Raw genomic sequence first — 16,852 nt, 5'->3', positions numbered from 1 at the left:
ACGGAAAACCAAAATACATTATTAGTTTCTTCTTTTTATTTATTCCTCCTTCTATATATGCATTTACATAACTACTTTCTTTTTCTCTTTATCCATCATTTCTCTCCCTCACACAATAGCAAGGATAATAAGCATTTGTTGAGAGCAAACAAACAAAAACAAGAACTAACAGATTATATAAGAAACAAAAAAAAAAATGAATGATGCTGCTGCTGCTGCAATTGTTGAGGCATATTACTCTGAGTTTGTGGAATTTGACCCTAAAGGAAGATATGGAAGAGTACATTCCCTCTCCTTCACTCCTCCTCAGCTTTTTCTTCTTTATACTCTCAACTTATTTGTTTTGATTCATTCCATGTTTGGCAGTACAATGAAATTCTTGGCAAAGGAGCTTCCAAGACAGTGTATGAATCATTCATTCATGTCCTTAATCTTTTTGTTTGCAGCATACTATAGTCACTTCATATTCTTGTTCAATTAATGGGCTTTCACCAAAATGAGTCTTCTGCTTTTTAAACATAATAATATGAGGTTATATCAATTTGTTGCAGCTATAGAGCATTTGATGAGTATGAAGGGATAGAAGTAGCATGGAATCAAGTAAAGCTTTATGACCTTTTGCAGAATCCTGAAGAGCTAGAGAGGTTATACAGTGAAATTCATCTTCTTAAGACATTGAAACACAAGAACATCATGAAGATTTACACTTCTTGGGTTGATACTTCCAGTAGGCAGATTAACTTTGTTACTGAGCTGTTTACCTCCGGGACTATCAGACAGTAAGCCTTGTTCTTTTTTTTCATTAGCATTACAATATTCATTTAAGAGGATGAGTTTTGGCGCAACGATAAAGTTGTTGCTTAGTAATCAAGATGTCACAGATTCAAATCCTTGAAACAGCTTCTCTGTGTACGGGGTAAGGCAACCTCTCTGCTGGGGTAAGTCTGTGTACATCTACCCTCCTCAGACCCCACTAGGCAGTAGGTGGGAGCTTCATGAATTGGGACGCCTTTTTTAGTATAATCTTCCCTTCAATGCTTTAATATTAAGGTCATTTTAGCTTCTTATTGTTGCTTTTGGATTTTAGTGTGGCTATGTTCATAAATCATAATGTTCATTGTCGGTGCAGGTACAGGCTCAAACACAGAAGGGTTAACATCAGAGCTGTTAAGCATTGGTGCAGACAGATTTTGGAAGGGCTTCTCTATCTCCACAGCCATGACCCTCCTGTGATCCATAGAGATCTCAAGTGTGACAATATTTTCATCAATGGCAACCAAGGGGAAGTCAAAATTGGTGATCTTGGCCTAGCTGCAATCCTTCGAAAATCTAATGGTGCTCGCTGTGTTGGTGTGTAGAACAGCATGAAAGCCATTGATTTTGTTCAAATGATCAATAAATTAGTTCTCTATAAAAAAGAATGCTTATTTTTTGTTTGTTTTACTTCAGGCACACCTGAGTTTATGGCTCCAGAAGTGTATGAAGAGGATTACGATGAATTGATTGACATATACTCTTTTGGAATGTGCATTTTGGAGATGGTCACCTTTGAATATCCTTATAGTGAATGCAATCACCCTGCTCAAATCTACAAGAAAGTTGTTTCTGTAAGAAACAGCAAGTTGTTGCCTTGATTCACTTTCCTTATTTGGTTGTACTCACTCATTTATTTGCATGCATGTTTTACAGGGGAAGCTGCCAGAAGCTCTTTACAAAGTAGATGATCCTGAGGTTAGGCGGTTTGTAGAGAAATGCTTAGCAACTGTGTCTCTCAGACTTTCAGCTAAGGAACTCTTAGAGGACCCTTTTCTCCACATTGATGATTCTGGATCTGACTTTCATTGCAGTAGCAACACTTCAATGAGTGGGTACACCAATAATAATAATATTGGTGGTTATGGACCTCTATATGAATTGGATTATCATCAACATGATTTTGAAACGAGGGAAATTGATCACTTTGAATGTGAAGAGCATGATAGTTTGGCTGAAGTTGACACCTCAATCAAAGGCAGTAGAAGAGAAGATGAGGGCATTTTTCTGAGAATCAGAATAGCAGATAAGGAAGGTTTGAATTTCCCTTTCTTATTTTCTTCATCAACTTCTTTAGTCTTTGAATATTCCATATTATGTTTTCCGCGTATTTAAATTAGCAAACAGACCATATTGACAATGCATTCCTCTCAATAGGCCGAGTTCGAAACATCTACTTCCCATTTGACACTAAGACCGATACAGCATTGAGCGTTGCAAATGAAATGGTAGCTGAGCTTGACATAATTAACCAAGATGTAACAGAACTAGCAGATATGATAGATAATGAAATTGAAACCTTGGTCCCAGAGTGGAAAAGAGGGCCCAGAATAGAGGAAAGTTCAGAATGCACAAGTACAAGTTTATGCCTCAACTGTGCTACAAACGGTTCCTTCTTTGATCATGTGTCTTCCAATAATCCAACTGCCAAAAATCTGAAGTTTCTTGATTGTTCTAAAAAGGGATGTGCAGCTGTTCACGGACGATTTGAGGAGATTACATACCAAGTTGAAGATTCTGAAAATAGTGCTACAGAAGGTGCACCTGCTGCATCAAGCCAAACAACTAGCATTCATTATACCAATATCAATATCTGGGCTAAGCGAGATGAGCCAGAGTTAGTTCCTGAGGGGTTGAAGGACATACATTGTAAAAAAGCTCATTACGCATCAAACATATCAACCATGAAGGAGGATGGGAAAAGTATTGATGAAAGTGATCCCAATGATAGAAAGCCTTGTTCTAGCCTGGCATCAAATTGTGTTATCTCGGACTATGAGAATGAAATTAGGCAAGAACTAAGATGGCTCAAAGCAAAGTACCAAATGCAGTTAAGAGATTTTAGAGACCAGCAACTAGAGCATGGGAAGGGTGGAGTTGGGAGGGTATCAATTACATCCCATTTGAAGTTACATAATAATAAACCATCATTGGGGTCTATGATTCCTGAGAAATGCACCAATGTGGCTATTCAAAATGTTGATGAGACAAGTGGGTCTAACAATCCTGAGCAAATGGTCACAGCGAAGGGTTTCTTTAAAGGAGCTTTGCTTCCGCACTTGCTTCACAGGGCTACCTCTCTTCCTGTTGATGCTGTAGATGTCTAGATTCTTGAGAACACTCAACTTCACTATTTTCTCTTCATATATAAGTGGACACCACTTTAACATAGCCTAATGAGTAATGAACTAAGTCATATAAGAAATTAACTGTACAAACCCTGTAACCAGATATTTGCACAATTTGGAAGATTTCAAGGAAACAAGGAGATATGTTAGTTTTTAGTTCTTAAATCTGTCATATATATATATATGTTTGTATTGTGTAAAGGTTGCTTGAGCACTACACTCTTATTTGCTATTTTGATGGATTATGTTAAAGATGACCCCTCTGAGACCATTGGGTATGTTGTGGTTTCAAATAACATTATTGAGTATTGAGCCAATGGTAAGATCTTTCCAGCAACATCCTGGAAGGTCAAAATCTAGGACCTCTATCATGCTTACCACAATAGAGAAATGAAAAATATCTTTAAATACAAGTTAAACCAATATAACAAATAAAAACTCAGATACATATAAATATGAATGGGAATATAAAATACATACAAAATATATTCTCAACAAAAAGGAAAGTATATAAGCATCATAAGGCTATATGGAAAGGATCATGAACACACTACATGTGCAAATGGGCTTGTAAGAGATGAAGAAATGACATAACTTTAGTATATGAATTTATATTGACCATTCTTTATCATAAAAAAAAAAATAAGTAAAAACTTAAATTGGTCCATAAAATTTTTGTATCAACAAATTGGTCCTGGAAATTTTAAAATTTCAAAATAGTTATTAAAATTTTTGAAAAAAATAGAATCACCTAATAATTCCTTAATTTTTCTTAATCCCTATAAATTTTACTCTATCTATAGCGCAAATTTTAATGGATAAATTATGATGCCATTGTCAATATAAAAAACTATTTTAAACCTATTCATTTTTTCTTATAAATTATATCATTAAAACAACAAATTGTGTTCTAAATGAATTTATTTTGGAGGAACAAATTGTGTCGGTGTAAAATTTGAGGAAGAATTTGTAAGTTTAAAAAAGTATCCCAGATTTAGAATTTGTAGTTAAATAACGAACTCCGAATCTCTCTCTAACTTCCTTCTCCGATCAGTTTCCGTTTCGCCCCAAGTTGCGTGATTGATCGGCGTCTTCGTCAGAAGTAAGATTCTCCACCATAAATAAATAAAACCAATTTATTCTTCATATTTTATCTGTGTAGATTTGATTTAGGGTTTTCTATGTTGAATTAGGATGATGTTACTTTTCCAGATTTAAGGTTTATTAGAATGGAACCAGGCACGAGATCAGGTGCTCCTTCTGGTTGTTTGATTGTTAGAAAGAAAGAGGATAGGGTTCCGGGTTCTTCCACTTCTCCAAAGCTCTATGAATCCAAGAAAATGATGAAAAGGCCTAAGGTGGTGGTTGATTCAACTGATTCTGAATCATGTGATGATGAGTTACCCATGCCTCCTGCTTCCAGGCTTGGCCCTGAAACCATCCGAGTCTGTACTGGTTTGACTGCTCTCCAACGCCGGCAGGAGCGTGGTGGCATTGACATAAGTAGGAAGAGGGAAAGAGTTGAGCAACTTGGGTGCAATGGGGATGGTATGCTTGAGGAGAATAATGGTTCAGAGGGGAGGGAAATGAAACGTAATAAGTTAGATGTGTTTGATTTCAATGAATATGATGGCACGAGTGCTGAAATGATGAGAATGAGGCATTTTGATAATAACAAAGTTGATTTAGGAGGAAGAAGAAGGTTCATGGGAGGAATGCATGCTGCTAGAAGTGGCATTCATAGGGAATTTGAAAGTGGTTCAAGCAGAAATGTAGTCAATAAAAGAAAAAACTCCTACAACAACAGGGAAAGCGGGTTGTATCTGGGAGATAATGTTGACCATAGTAGGTTGAAGACGAACATTGATGGAGCTAAACGACCTGCACCCTTGTTAAGGGACAAGCTTAATTCAGACGAATCTGTCAGGGTTCAGGGGAAAAATGGTGTTCTGAAAGTGATGGTTAATAAAAAGAAGGCGGGTAAGCTACTAGAACACTCTGATCATCACAAGCATGTAAAAAGCCGGCATAGTTTGAGGACTGAGCGTACTTCCAAGAGGAATGCTCATATCTGTCCTTCGTCACACTTGGAAACAAAACCTGTTGAGGAACATTGCTTACTTGCTAGGCCAAAAAAGAAACAGATAGCATCAAGAAAGCAGTTGTCATGTATGGACAGTAAGGGTGGTGAGCAAAATTCAGATAATAGTGACATGTCACCGAGTCTTGGAGTAAAGAACTCTGAAGTTCGCAAGTCTTCAAAGAAGATAATTTCTGAAGATGAACAGTCTCCTAAGCATGAAAAACTGCCAACTACGAACACAAAAGAAGTAAAAGTCAAGCGTGGTAGTGGTACAGAGAAACAGAAGCTAAGAGAACAAATACGTGAGATGCTGCTTAATGCAGGTTGGACCATAGACTATCGCCCTCGAAGGAATAGAGATTATCTGGATGCAGTTTACATTCACCCTGGGGGTACAGCTTATTGGTCTATCATCAAGGCCTATGATGCACTTCAAAAGCAATTGAATGATGATGATCATGAAGCCAAGCCCAAAGGTGAGGCTTCTTCTTTTGCTCCTATCACAAATGATGTGCTCAGTCAGTTGACAAGAAACACTCGGAAGAAGATGGAGAAAGACTTGAAGAATAAGGAAAGAGATGATAGTGAGAGTGATAGTGGAGAAGAGCTGCACATCACAAGATCCTCCGGAAGGAAGCGTTGTAAGAATGACATGGATAGTGATAGCAATGATGAAAAATTAAGCTCATTTCTAAAGCAAGGAAGTAAGTCCAGGAAAACTAGAATGACTGAAAATGCTGTTACCCATCATTCAAGTGGTGGAACTGAAAAATCACTCTCTGGAAATGAGCCTCATCTCCTACATGGTAGGAAAAGTAGAAGGCATGGAAGGTGCACTTTATTAGTTCGTAATTCTAACAAGGGAACAAATTCAGAATTTGGTGACTTTGTTCCATATACTGGCAAAAGAACAGTGCTTTCCTGGTTGATTGACTCTGGGGTAGTACAGTTAAGCCAAAAGGTTCAGTACTGTAAAAGGAAGCGAGTTTTGCTGGAGGGATGGATCACAAGAGACGGCATTCACTGTGTCTGCTGTAGTAAGATCCTCACAGTTTCAAAGTTTGAGCAACACGCAGGAAGCAAGTTGCACCAGCCATATCAAAACATATTTTTGAAATCTGGGGTTTCTCTTCTACAGTGCCAGATAGATGCGTGGAATAGACAAGAAAACTATGAGAAAATTAGTTTCCATTCAGTAGATATTGATGGTGATGATCCAAATGATGATACTTGTGGTATATGTGGAGATGGAGGGGATTTGATTTGTTGCGATGGTTGTCCATCAACATTTCATCAGAATTGCTTGGATATACAGGTAAGAGTACATGTTGGATTTGGCTATTAGTCATATGACATGTTATGGTTCTTCAACTTCTACTTTTTTATTGTTCAAGCTTTAGTTCTCTGTCGGCTTTATCTTGGCTTTTTTGTTGCTTTTGAGCGGGGTTAGAGAGGACTTCGAAAACTATTATTGTGTGCTACGTTTCTCAAAATGTTAGGAGGAGAGGGAAAAGCTATTCTTCTTTATCCATATGGCATGTCATGGTTATCCAACTTCATTTTTATTGTTCAAGTTATTTATATCTGTATGGTTTTGTCTTGGCTATTTTTTTCTTCTTTTGGATGGTGGTTGAATGAGGGACGATGATATCTTATTATCAGGTGCTTTGTTTCTCAGATGCCAGAAAGAGAGGGAAATACCCTATATTCTTATTATTATACTTTTGTTGAGTTACTTTATGGACATGCAGAGGAGCGGTATTCTAAGAACAAAATTGCAGTGCTAACAATTTAGTTTGTAATATCCATTGTCAGGAAAGTGCTGTAAATGAAATAATTATCTACCTAAAATAGTTTTTTATGCCTGGGATTGTATTGTGATGGATCAACAGGAGATATAATGCTATGGTTTACTTAATTTCTTTGATATCTATATTGCATGTTGATTAGGTTTCTTTTGAAAAGTAGGGTCCAGTGTACAAATTCATGAAAACCACAGTAATTTATTACCAAAAATTTGCTTTTGTTTATTTAGTTTTGATAACAAACAAGGATGCCTTAATTTTGCAACATAGTTGATTTATCCAGGAGGATGGTTTTCATTCCAAGGAACTCATCTTTTGTTGCAGATGCTCCCCCCTGGTGAATGGCATTGTCTAAATTGTACCTGTAAATTTTGTGGAATAGCCAGTGTAACTATTAACAAAGAAGATGAACCAGCTGCATATGCCTTACACACTTGTGCTTTATGCGAGAAAAAATGTATTCAAATTCTTCTCTTTTTGCTTAGTTTTGAAGTTCTCTCAATATGCTCTGTGCTTTTGGTATTTGCTTCCTTTTTTATTTGTTTTTATATTCAACCTTCTGTTTTGATAGATCATAACTCTTGTACTAAGGAGGTGGACGCCGTTCATACTAACCCCAATATGTCAGGAACTTACTTTTGTGGAAAAGACTGCAAAGAGGTATCATTTGAAGTTTTTTATGTGCGACAGTTTATGGAGTTCACATTTTTAAGAATTGCAGAACTCGTCTTTCTATGAACTTATGTATTTTAATCTTTGTTTAACTGAAAACTGAGAAGAAGCAGCAGCAAAACCGAAGCGAACTCTTGTAGCACTAAGGTTTGATTATGAATTAAATTCTTTATGTTTTTACAGCTTTTTGAGCACTTGAAGAAGTACCTCAGTACCAAGTATGAACTAGATGCAGGCTTTACGTGGTCTCTTATTCATAGAACAGATGAAGACTCTGAGGCAGCTAGTAGGGGAGTTACCCAGGGGGTGGAATGCAACTCCAAGCTAGCTGTTGCACTGACTGTGATGGATGAATGTTTCTTACCGGTTATCGATCGGAGGAGCGGTATCAATTTAATCCATAATGTTTTATATAATAGTGGGTAAGAAACTAGTAAGCACATTATTGTTTTAATGATGATGGCTGAATGCTTATGTCTGTTTTTGTATGTTGTATTTTTTATCATTTGTAAAATGCATCTTGGCAATTGCTTTCCTTTATTCTTTTCTATCTTTTAGTGTCATCTGAGTAATACTGTTTGCTAATTTACTTAGGTAGAGAGATGATTGATAAAAAAAATTACCTAGTGGATTTATTTAATGCTACAAAAATTCAAACTTCTGACAGAATGATCTGATCTGCTAGGAACTTTTCTGCATTGTGCTTATTATTCTATCAATTTCAAAATTTGAAGTATTGAATCTTGCCTCAAAATGGAAGACTGGAAGTATATAATGCCTTATATTCTGTCTGCAATAGAACAGATTTTTTAATTCTAGGGAAAAAACTATTATTTGAAAGAAAGAATGGCAAGTACAAACTTGTGGGAGGGTAGTATATTATCCATAACAGAAAAATGAAAAGACTAAAGTGATAGAGAAAGTCAAGAAGGCAGCAGGGGTATCCAGTCTCTGCAAATCAGAGGCAACTGATAGAGCAGCAGAGTTAAATTGAATACCTTTATTAATAAACACAGAAACTACAGCCAATACAGCAAGAGACTTGACGTCCCAGATACCGAAGTCTCATACAGAGAGTATTATGTCTAAACTTACAAAATAACAACACACATGACTGCCTACCATCACACAATGCATATTATACTAAAAAACTGCTTCTAATAACTCTACATTAGATTTGCCTCCTAATAACAAACTACATCAGATCTGCCTCCAAATAACTGAATTTGCCACATGGTATATTTTTATGGCTCCTAATAACTGTACATCAGATCTACCTAAGTAATTGAATCTGCTATGTGGCATACTTCTTTGTCTGATGTCTGGTTGTGGGATAAACTTTCCAAATAGGAGGCTCCCATCACAAACCCCTTTGGAACATCTGTGAACCGAGAACAACAAAGAAGCCATAGGCAAATATTGGGTGAGTTAGGTACTCTTAAAGATGAGGGCAATAGGATGTATTTTTAGTAGAAAAAGTGTAAGATTTTTATAGGGTGTATAGCCCATTGTCATAGCCACTTAATTATTTCTTATGATGAAACCTATATAGCTAATGGTATGCCACTATTGACAAAAGGAAGTTCAATTTGTCCTGAACACAGTGTGATATGATGGAACATTTCTAGAAATACTATTATCCTCAACTCCTCGTCTCTACATTTAAACACTGGGATATTATTTTGCTGTAGTTGTTCTTTATATTGTGAGGCTTTGTTTTTTCTTATTTTAACAACTATATTATTTTTCCATGTTTGTCCAATTCTACTAAATAAATTTCTTGGTGTTGATTTCATTGTTTTGACTGTATGAATACTTTCTTGATATTATTTTTTGCTGTAAGATGCATACTTTTTAGCCTTTACATGTATCTTTTGCTTTCTCTCTTTTTAGGTCAAACTTCAATCGGTTGAATTATAATGGCTTTTATACTGCTATTTTGGAGCGAGGGGATGAAATAATTTCTGCAGCATCTATCAGGTACTAACTCATGAAGCCTGGCATTATTCAGTGAATCCTTTTCCCCTTTTAATTGGAAAGTAGAAGGAAAAAATGTAGAAGCTAGTGTTTTTTCTTATTTATTACTGTGAAAAATGAGAATAAACTTGTTGGCTGTTTACTATCCTGCCTTAGGTTCCATGGCACAAAGTTAGCAGAGATGCCCTTCATTGGAACTCGACATATATATAGGCATCAGGGGATGTGTCGCCGGCTTTTTTCTGCCATTGAATTGGTAAACCTTGAGTGATGTTGTTCTCTGTGATTTTCTTTTTGTTCTAATATCTATATAAAATTCTGTTAGGCGTCTGCCCTTCTACAGGCATTTTTTTATTTTATGATACTGACATGTTTTTATCTTTTTCTCTACCTCCCAATTGGAAGGCTCTTTGCTCTTTGAAGGTTGAGAAACTGGTTATTCCTGCAATTTCTGAACTCATTCAGACATGGACAACAGTTTTTGGCTTCACACGTCTTGAGGAATCACTCAGACAAGAAATGAAGTCTTTGAATATGTTGGTCTTCCCTGGCATAGATATGTTACAGAAGCTGCTCATGCAAGAAGGAAAACTTGATGGTAATACAACCACTGCAGATGGTGTATTAGCAACAGGTGCTAAGAGGAAGGTTTTCAATAAGCCCAAAATGGCTGGTAGGCTAGATGTGGATTTCCCTGCTGTACACAATCCTCATGGAAGTGATGCTGCTAGTTCAAATCCTGCCAATGAGATAAATAATGAATGTAGTGCTGCTTCTCAAGAGCTAAACACTCAAGTTTTGGTTGATGGGACTGTGTGCTCCAAATATTGCTCTGAGGAAAGATTATCTGATGATTCTGTTTCAGATAAATGTGTTCCTTCTTCTAGTACTAGTCATGGTGTACTGGAAACGGACAATAAAATAGCTGCAGGTTCTCCAGTTAATGATAAATTGCATTCTTCTCCCAAATGTCAAATCAGTTCACAAAATGAAAAATCTGTGACTGGTCCTCCATTAGATGCCACGGATTGCCATGAAATTCCATTTTTGGGTCAGGAAACTGCTTGTTCTGGTCCTGGTTCTACCGAAGACCTGGTTGAACCTGTTTCTGACAGGAAATGTCAAATGGCCGCTGATATAAACTGTGATTCATTTGAGCTTGGCATTAATCCATTCTTGGAGTCTCGAGTTGCAGAAAATGCTTTGTCTTCTAAAGAGGTTGGTATGAATGACGCCTTTGATGAGGTTCTTGAAGCTTGTCCTTCAGTAAATTTATCTCAAGATAAAATTACCAAGGAGAATAATGAAAATATAGATGTCTCTGGTTCTGTTCTTGGTCATGCTGGTGACAGTTTCTTGCAAGTAAGATCTGATCTGAATTGTGATACTGCACCAGAGGGAAAAAAGAATTTACATTTGGGCACAGGAGTTGCTTCAAATAAAATTCACGTTGATGAAACTGGCCTAAATGCATCCGGTCATAGTTCTGAGACTGATCCAGTATAAGAAAATGGCCAAAGCTAATAGTGCTGATGTTTTTAGCTCCCATGCCCATGCTACTTTCCTCACAAATTATCTTTCAACGATTCATTGCCTTGCATGCAATCAATTTTCATGGCTTTGGAGCTTATGTTTATCGGGATAATATGAATAGGTTCTATTGATTTCAAGGGAAAGTATTAATTGGTTCCTTGGTAAGTACGAATTTTTTAAGGTTCAAAGTTATATTTTCATGTGAATGTTTCTTCTGCCAAAATGCTTGAAGGTTAATTTTGCTCATGATCTGTCTCAAATACTTGGTCATATGGGTGAGGTTGCTGACCTGTAATATGCAGCAATCCTTTATAACTGGCAGATCCTTTGGGTGTTATATGATTATGATTCTATTGTCATTGAATCTGGTGGTGGGTTTGGCTTCCTTCTCAAACCACATGTGCCCTTCACTATTGGCCTACACTAATTAATCACATGGCATCAGCAGTCGCAGATACTATGTGCAGTTTTTTGTTTTGGTTGGCAGCATGATTTTTTATTGGCTTGAATACAATTTGATGGGTCGTTGATGGAAGCATGAAACTGTTTCGTTCATTCCGATAGCAGCACCTTCTGCTCAGCCTTATGATTCTTCCTTATTCCATAAATTTGGTGTTAATGTTCCATTTTTCTTTCACCGGAACTTTGTACAATTATATCAAAACCTTAGGCATATTTGAATAGGAGGATTTTCCTAAAGGTCTGGAACCTTATCTTTCTGTGCACTGTGTAGTAAATAATAATCCTGCTTGTAGAATGTGAAGACCTTTCTTTGTACAGGGTTGTTTGGGCTGGGTGGGTGATGTTTTCATTTTGAGTGAAAACCAATTTCTTGCTTGTATCAATTTGGTAGATGACAAGACAAAATAGACTGGCGGATCAAACATATAACCATAATATTTGTTTATATTTCTAAACATTCTCTACCAACTCATTTCTATTTTTACAAGTATTTTCTTATTCACACTTTACCCAACTCATTCTATATTTTTCTCTCTTTTTGTCTACAACACATGTATCTTATATCAAAGGCATAGTAGAGCTTAGACACTTTACCCAACTTTTAGTTGTGCACATCAAGTGGTATGCAAAAACTTGAGTGGATGCCATCCCACTGGTGAGTTGAGGGTATCTTAGATATTGGCAAGATATGGTGTTGAGGGTAGCCTAGACCAATAATATTTGTAAGGAGGTGATACCTATTACTATCTATCATTCAAAGGAAGCTAAGGGGTGAGAAATGATGGTGAATGAGATGTTAAAATTATCAACTTTTATTAGTTCCAAAGTGAGGGGTATAATTAGAGTAGTGGTAGATATACTTTTCAGTCATGTGTTGGCAAAGTAGTTCTGAGATTCAGCACGTTACCATTATATAATTACCGTACCAACATTGCTGTCACTGCACATATGTATTTATGATTATTCAAACTAAATATAATTATACATTATCATGTCTGTATATAACTTTATATGTATATATATATATAGCGATTTGTTTTTTTATTATTTTAGAATGGTCATAATTCATATATATTCATACTATCTCTACCTGCTCATTTTAATATCAAACTTTAAAACTAGGCCAAGAAGATGGTTGTGGGAGAATGTACCCTTTAGAATAAGGACTACCCTCTCCTTCACTCTTTTCTACCCCTCTATATGTATGTATACAGTATATATGTCTAATCTAATCCTTTTCTTACTTTATCTGACTCCTCCCATGTGGCGGTCACTAGTACTCTACCTCCCACTCCACACATTCTCTCTCTCCTCATCCAATAACTTCGATTTGAGAGAAAGTTCTTCTCTCCCAACACTTTTTTCTAAACTATATCTTACAAAATTAAATATATTCATGTTAATCCATTAAATATATCATTTCTCCATATACATTTTATGCAAAATCCAAAGTAATAAATAATTAGTTTTTTGAAGAATAAAATAAAGTTTGTTTATAGAATCTTAAAACTTAATAATAATTGGTTGGAAATGAAGTTGGTTTAGTGAGGTCCACGTGAGCAGTGTTGGTTTCCTTTACTTTGTTTGTTTGTTTATCCTATTTGACACCAAACCCTTGTTTTTCTTTTGTTGTTGGTGTTGTGGTTGTTCCTGAGAGAGATGATGATGGAGTCTGCGTGTGATCCTGGTGAGTTATCAGAGTTGGTTGAACCTTCCTTTGATGAGTTCCAACGTCAGACTTCTCTGATGACTACTTGCACTCTTCTATGGAAAGAACTCTCTGATCATTTCACTTCTCTTGAAAATAACCTTCTTTCCAAGTCTCTTTCTCTTAACCGCAAGATCTCTTCCCTCCACCACTCCACCGACACCTCCCTCCGACTTCTCAACCACCGCGACTCCTCCCTCGACCACTCCCTCCACCTCATCCTCTCCGACCTCAACTCCCACCGCCAAGCAGCTCTCCAACTCATCCAACAACAACAAGATCAAGATTCCGATGATAATAATAAACAGGATTCACCTCTCATGCTCAAACTCAAATCCTTCTGCCTCACAATGGACGCCCTAGGGTTTTGGGAGTTCGTAATAGGAAAGAAAAAGGAATTAGAGACACTCAGGTCTCAGATTCCGATCGCTCTATCTGAATGCGTGGATCCACCCAAGTTCGTGTTGGAAGCAATATCAGAGGTGTTTCCTGTTGACAAGAGAGTTGAAAAAGGTGGAAATGACTTGGGATGGGCGTGTGTGTTGATTCTTGAGTCTCTAATACCTGTAATCATCGATCCAATAATAGGGAACTCAAGGCTTCTTCTTACTCCTACTGTCAAAGACAAAGCCAATCAGATAGCTCTTACTTGGAAGGAAACACTCAAACAAAGGGGTGGAATTCACAATCTTAAGACACCTGATGTTCATACTTTCTTGCAGCATCTCGTTACCTTTGGAATTGTCGACAAGGATCATGATCTCCATTTCTATAAGAAACTTGTCATTGCCTCTGCTTGGAGGAAACAGATGCCTAAGCTTGCACTTTCACTTGGTCTTCTCAACCAAATGCCTGGTATAAAATTATCTTATTTAATACTCTATTCTACACCCATTACTTAATGTAACCATCTTTTACTTTTATTATGCAGATATCATTCAAGAGTTAATCAGCAAAGGCCAGCAGCTTGATGCAGTTCACTTTACATATGAAGTAGGTCTTGTGGACAACTTCCCACCTGTGCCACTGCTCAAATCATTTTTGAAGGATGCAAAGAAAGTTGCTGCCTCCATATCGGAAGATCCCAATAATGCAGGCCGAGCTGCGGTATCATTTTCAATTGCTTTATTTATTAATACTTTTCTCTAGTTTACTCATTTGATGTTGTGGAACCTACACTGTCTTTTGCGCTCAACAACTAGTATGTCTCTTTCTTCATTCCAATGCTCATATCATATTTAGGTATAGAAAATGGGTATGTCCTCAACCTACACATCATCCTACACCATAAGAGAAGTTACATGTGTCGCAAAGTACCACTTTAAAATACACTTTGTGACAGATGTAACTTTTCTTGTAGTGTAGGAGGATTTGTAGGTTGATTGTGCAGGAGTATATATCATTACTCTTAGGTATATGGTCCAACTGATGATCTTGGATCACTGGTGTTGTTATCTTGTGAATCTGTTTATACAACTTCAATCTTTTTCTGTTTTTGATTTACTTTGTATAGAGCAAGCAGCATAATAAGACTGCAACTGAGACATGGTTGAAGAAGGGGAGTTTTGATATTCTTCTGAGTGTTAAATAGTTTGCTAAAACTAATATAATTTTTTATTCTGCTTATCTATTTGTCCTTTTTTCTGATTAGTTGGGAGAAAAAGTGTTGTATTATGTTATGGAAAGTGGGTTTACCATTTTAACTGACATTTCTTATCATGCATAATAAACTTCCCCAGTACCTAGCTGCAAGAAAAGAGCAGTCTGCTCTCAAGGCTGTGATCAAATGCATTGAAGAGTACAAACTCGAGGCTGAATTCCCCCCAGAAAATCTGAAGAAGCGGCTTGAACAGTTGGAGAAGGTCAAGCCTGAGAAAAGGAAACCAGCTGCAGTCCCTGCCAACAAGAGAACACGTACAAGCAACAGTACTGGAGGCCCGATGCCTCCAGCCAAAGCTGGCCGTTTGACTAATGCATATGTGTCATCCTTCCCTGCTGCTCCTGCATTTGTCAGGTCTCCATCGCATGGGCAATACCCAGCTGCTCTTCCACCATATCCCTCCCCACCCCACATGTATGGCAGCAGAAGTCCACCTTATGCTTATTCACCAGAGCCAGCGCCAGCTATTGCAGGGTCATACCCAGCGCCTCCTCCCATGAATTATCCTCCTGCATATGGTGGCTATGGCAATGTTTTGGCACCAACTTATCAGCAGGCCTACTACCACCGATAGAAATGACAACTTTTGAAGATGGTAACCACTGATATTATGACCTTGATCCCATTTACTTTCTCAATGTTGTTTGTAATCACTAACCGTTTAACGGTAGCAGTTCTGTGTGTTAATTATAACTACTGTCCCACTTCCTGCTCTGCATGGCAAGAGGTTGTATTTCTAATGATGATCCCATAGTGTTGTACTAGGTGATTGTGGAAAGTAACTAGGACGACGGCCAAGGAACATCAGAGACTCGGTTTAGTTGTAGAAAGACTTACTGTTACTGTGTTTTACATTATATATGATATGCTTATAATGGGATCGAACTGGAAGAAAAGAAAGGAGAAAAAAAAGGTAATCTGTTTCTTGGCAGCTATTGACTATGGCTATGAAAGGAATAATCTTGCCTGATTTGAATGTATTTTATACTTTTGACGACTCCTGGTTCAATGGTAATCCCACAAGGATTGTTAGTTATTTGTTGTTGCATAGTCCTTAAGTGGCATAATGATATTCCAAACGTGGGAAGAAAATCTGTGTATATCAGACTAGGGCCTACGGTTAAAGTTGGGAGAATATTGCCAGCTAAATCCAGTTTTGTGTGGGGTATGTATTCTGTCTGGTAGAACAGCATATCTGTTTTCTTTTACCCCCCAAACAAAGAATTGTATCATATTTAGTTGTCCCCAGATATTTACAAAAAGTTAACACTAATAAGCCTAACAAAACAGTGAACCAATCCAAGATGCTAGAAAGAAAGCAGATCATATGGACGTAGGAAATCTTTTATTCAGTTAAGAATGTGACTTGGAAGGTGGAGAGTGTTGATTAAGTGACAAGTAAAAGTGTTATACGATAGATGAAATCAATGATAAACAGAAGTAGCAGGGCTTTGCCTATATTATCATTATCATGTATGAAACAGTTTCATTTGTGTCTGAGAGAGCATTATCTGATAACTGATTGATAGAATGCTCCTCTCATCACCTTCTATGAAAACGTATGGTAATAGTTTAGCAAAATAACCAAGAGGTGAATATGAGCATGAGACATTGGTTTAAGGTTGGGTTTGAGTTAAGAAATATGGTACAAGTATTATTCGGATCAATATGGGTTTGGTACCCTAGTATGAGATTAGAAGATATGCAGTAGTGGTGAGTAGCATTTTGGAAAAATGCAAAAGAAAAAGATATTAGAAGAAGGCAATATGGGTTTTGGCACTTGGAAGAATG

The 16,852-nt window shown here is 37.1% G+C and overlaps 2 protein-coding genes across 5 annotated transcripts; both read left to right on the top strand.

The window, feature by feature from the left end:
* Positions 124 to 16,041, top strand: LOC109354662 (serine/threonine-protein kinase WNK1-like). The gene is made up of 10 exons (XM_019597308.1): positions 124 to 280; positions 367 to 404; positions 552 to 779; positions 1,130 to 1,350; positions 1,450 to 1,607; positions 1,690 to 2,068; positions 2,191 to 2,918; positions 13,353 to 14,256; positions 14,333 to 14,508; positions 15,141 to 16,041. Exons 1-10 carry the CDS (start codon positions 197 to 199, stop codon positions 15,633 to 15,635), a joined length of 3,411 nt encoding a protein of 1,136 aa, XP_019452853.1. The 5' UTR covers positions 124 to 196; the 3' UTR covers positions 15,636 to 16,041.
* On the top strand, positions 4,071 to 12,010 carry LOC109354661 (increased DNA methylation 1-like). 4 transcript variants are annotated; one of them, XM_019597306.1, is made up of 9 exons: positions 4,071 to 4,263; positions 4,355 to 6,559; positions 7,374 to 7,506; positions 7,621 to 7,709; positions 7,905 to 8,143; positions 9,615 to 9,701; positions 9,855 to 9,954; positions 10,104 to 10,846; positions 10,883 to 12,010. In XM_019597306.1, the coding sequence occupies exons 2-9, from the start codon at positions 4,391 to 4,393 to the stop codon at positions 11,202 to 11,204; spliced, it is 3,882 nt and encodes a 1,293-aa protein (XP_019452851.1). In that variant the 5' UTR covers positions 4,071 to 4,263; positions 4,355 to 4,390; the 3' UTR covers positions 11,205 to 12,010. The 4 variants fall into 4 exon arrangements, with proteins under 4 accessions (XP_019452851.1, XP_019452852.1, XP_019452850.1 ...); XM_019597307.1 differs by having other exon boundaries at positions 4,401 to 6,559; positions 10,104 to 12,010; XM_019597305.1 differs by having other exon boundaries at positions 4,374 to 6,559; positions 10,104 to 12,010.

This window comes from Lupinus angustifolius, chromosome LG08 (genome assembly GCF_001865875.1).
Source record: "Lupinus angustifolius cultivar Tanjil chromosome LG08, LupAngTanjil_v1.0, whole genome shotgun sequence".
NCBI lineage: Eukaryota > Viridiplantae > Streptophyta > Magnoliopsida > Fabales > Fabaceae > Lupinus > Lupinus angustifolius.
The sequence above is the reverse complement of the archived record's forward strand: the minus strand, read 5'-3'. Positions and strand labels throughout refer to the sequence as shown.

Coding starts and splice junctions, on each gene's coding strand:
- LOC109354661 (XM_019597305.1), top strand. CDS start 4,391: ATGGAACCAGGCACGAGATCAGGTGCTCCTTCTGGTTGTTTGATTGTT. Junction 7,710..7,904: donor GTGGAAAAGACTGCAAAGAG/GTATCATTTGAA, acceptor ATGTTTTTACAG/CTTTTTGAGCACTTGAAGAA. Junction 9,955..10,103: donor TTTTTTCTGCCATTGAATTG/GTAAACCTTGAG, acceptor CCCAATTGGAAG/GCTCTTTGCTCTTTGAAGGT.
- LOC109354662 (XM_019597308.1), top strand. CDS start 197: ATGAATGATGCTGCTGCTGCTGCAATTGTTGAGGCATATTACTCTGAG. Junction 1,608..1,689: donor TCTACAAGAAAGTTGTTTCT/GTAAGAAACAGC, acceptor CATGTTTTACAG/GGGAAGCTGCCAGAAGCTCT. Junction 14,257..14,332: donor TCTTCTCAACCAAATGCCTG/GTATAAAATTAT, acceptor TTTATTATGCAG/ATATCATTCAAGAGTTAATC.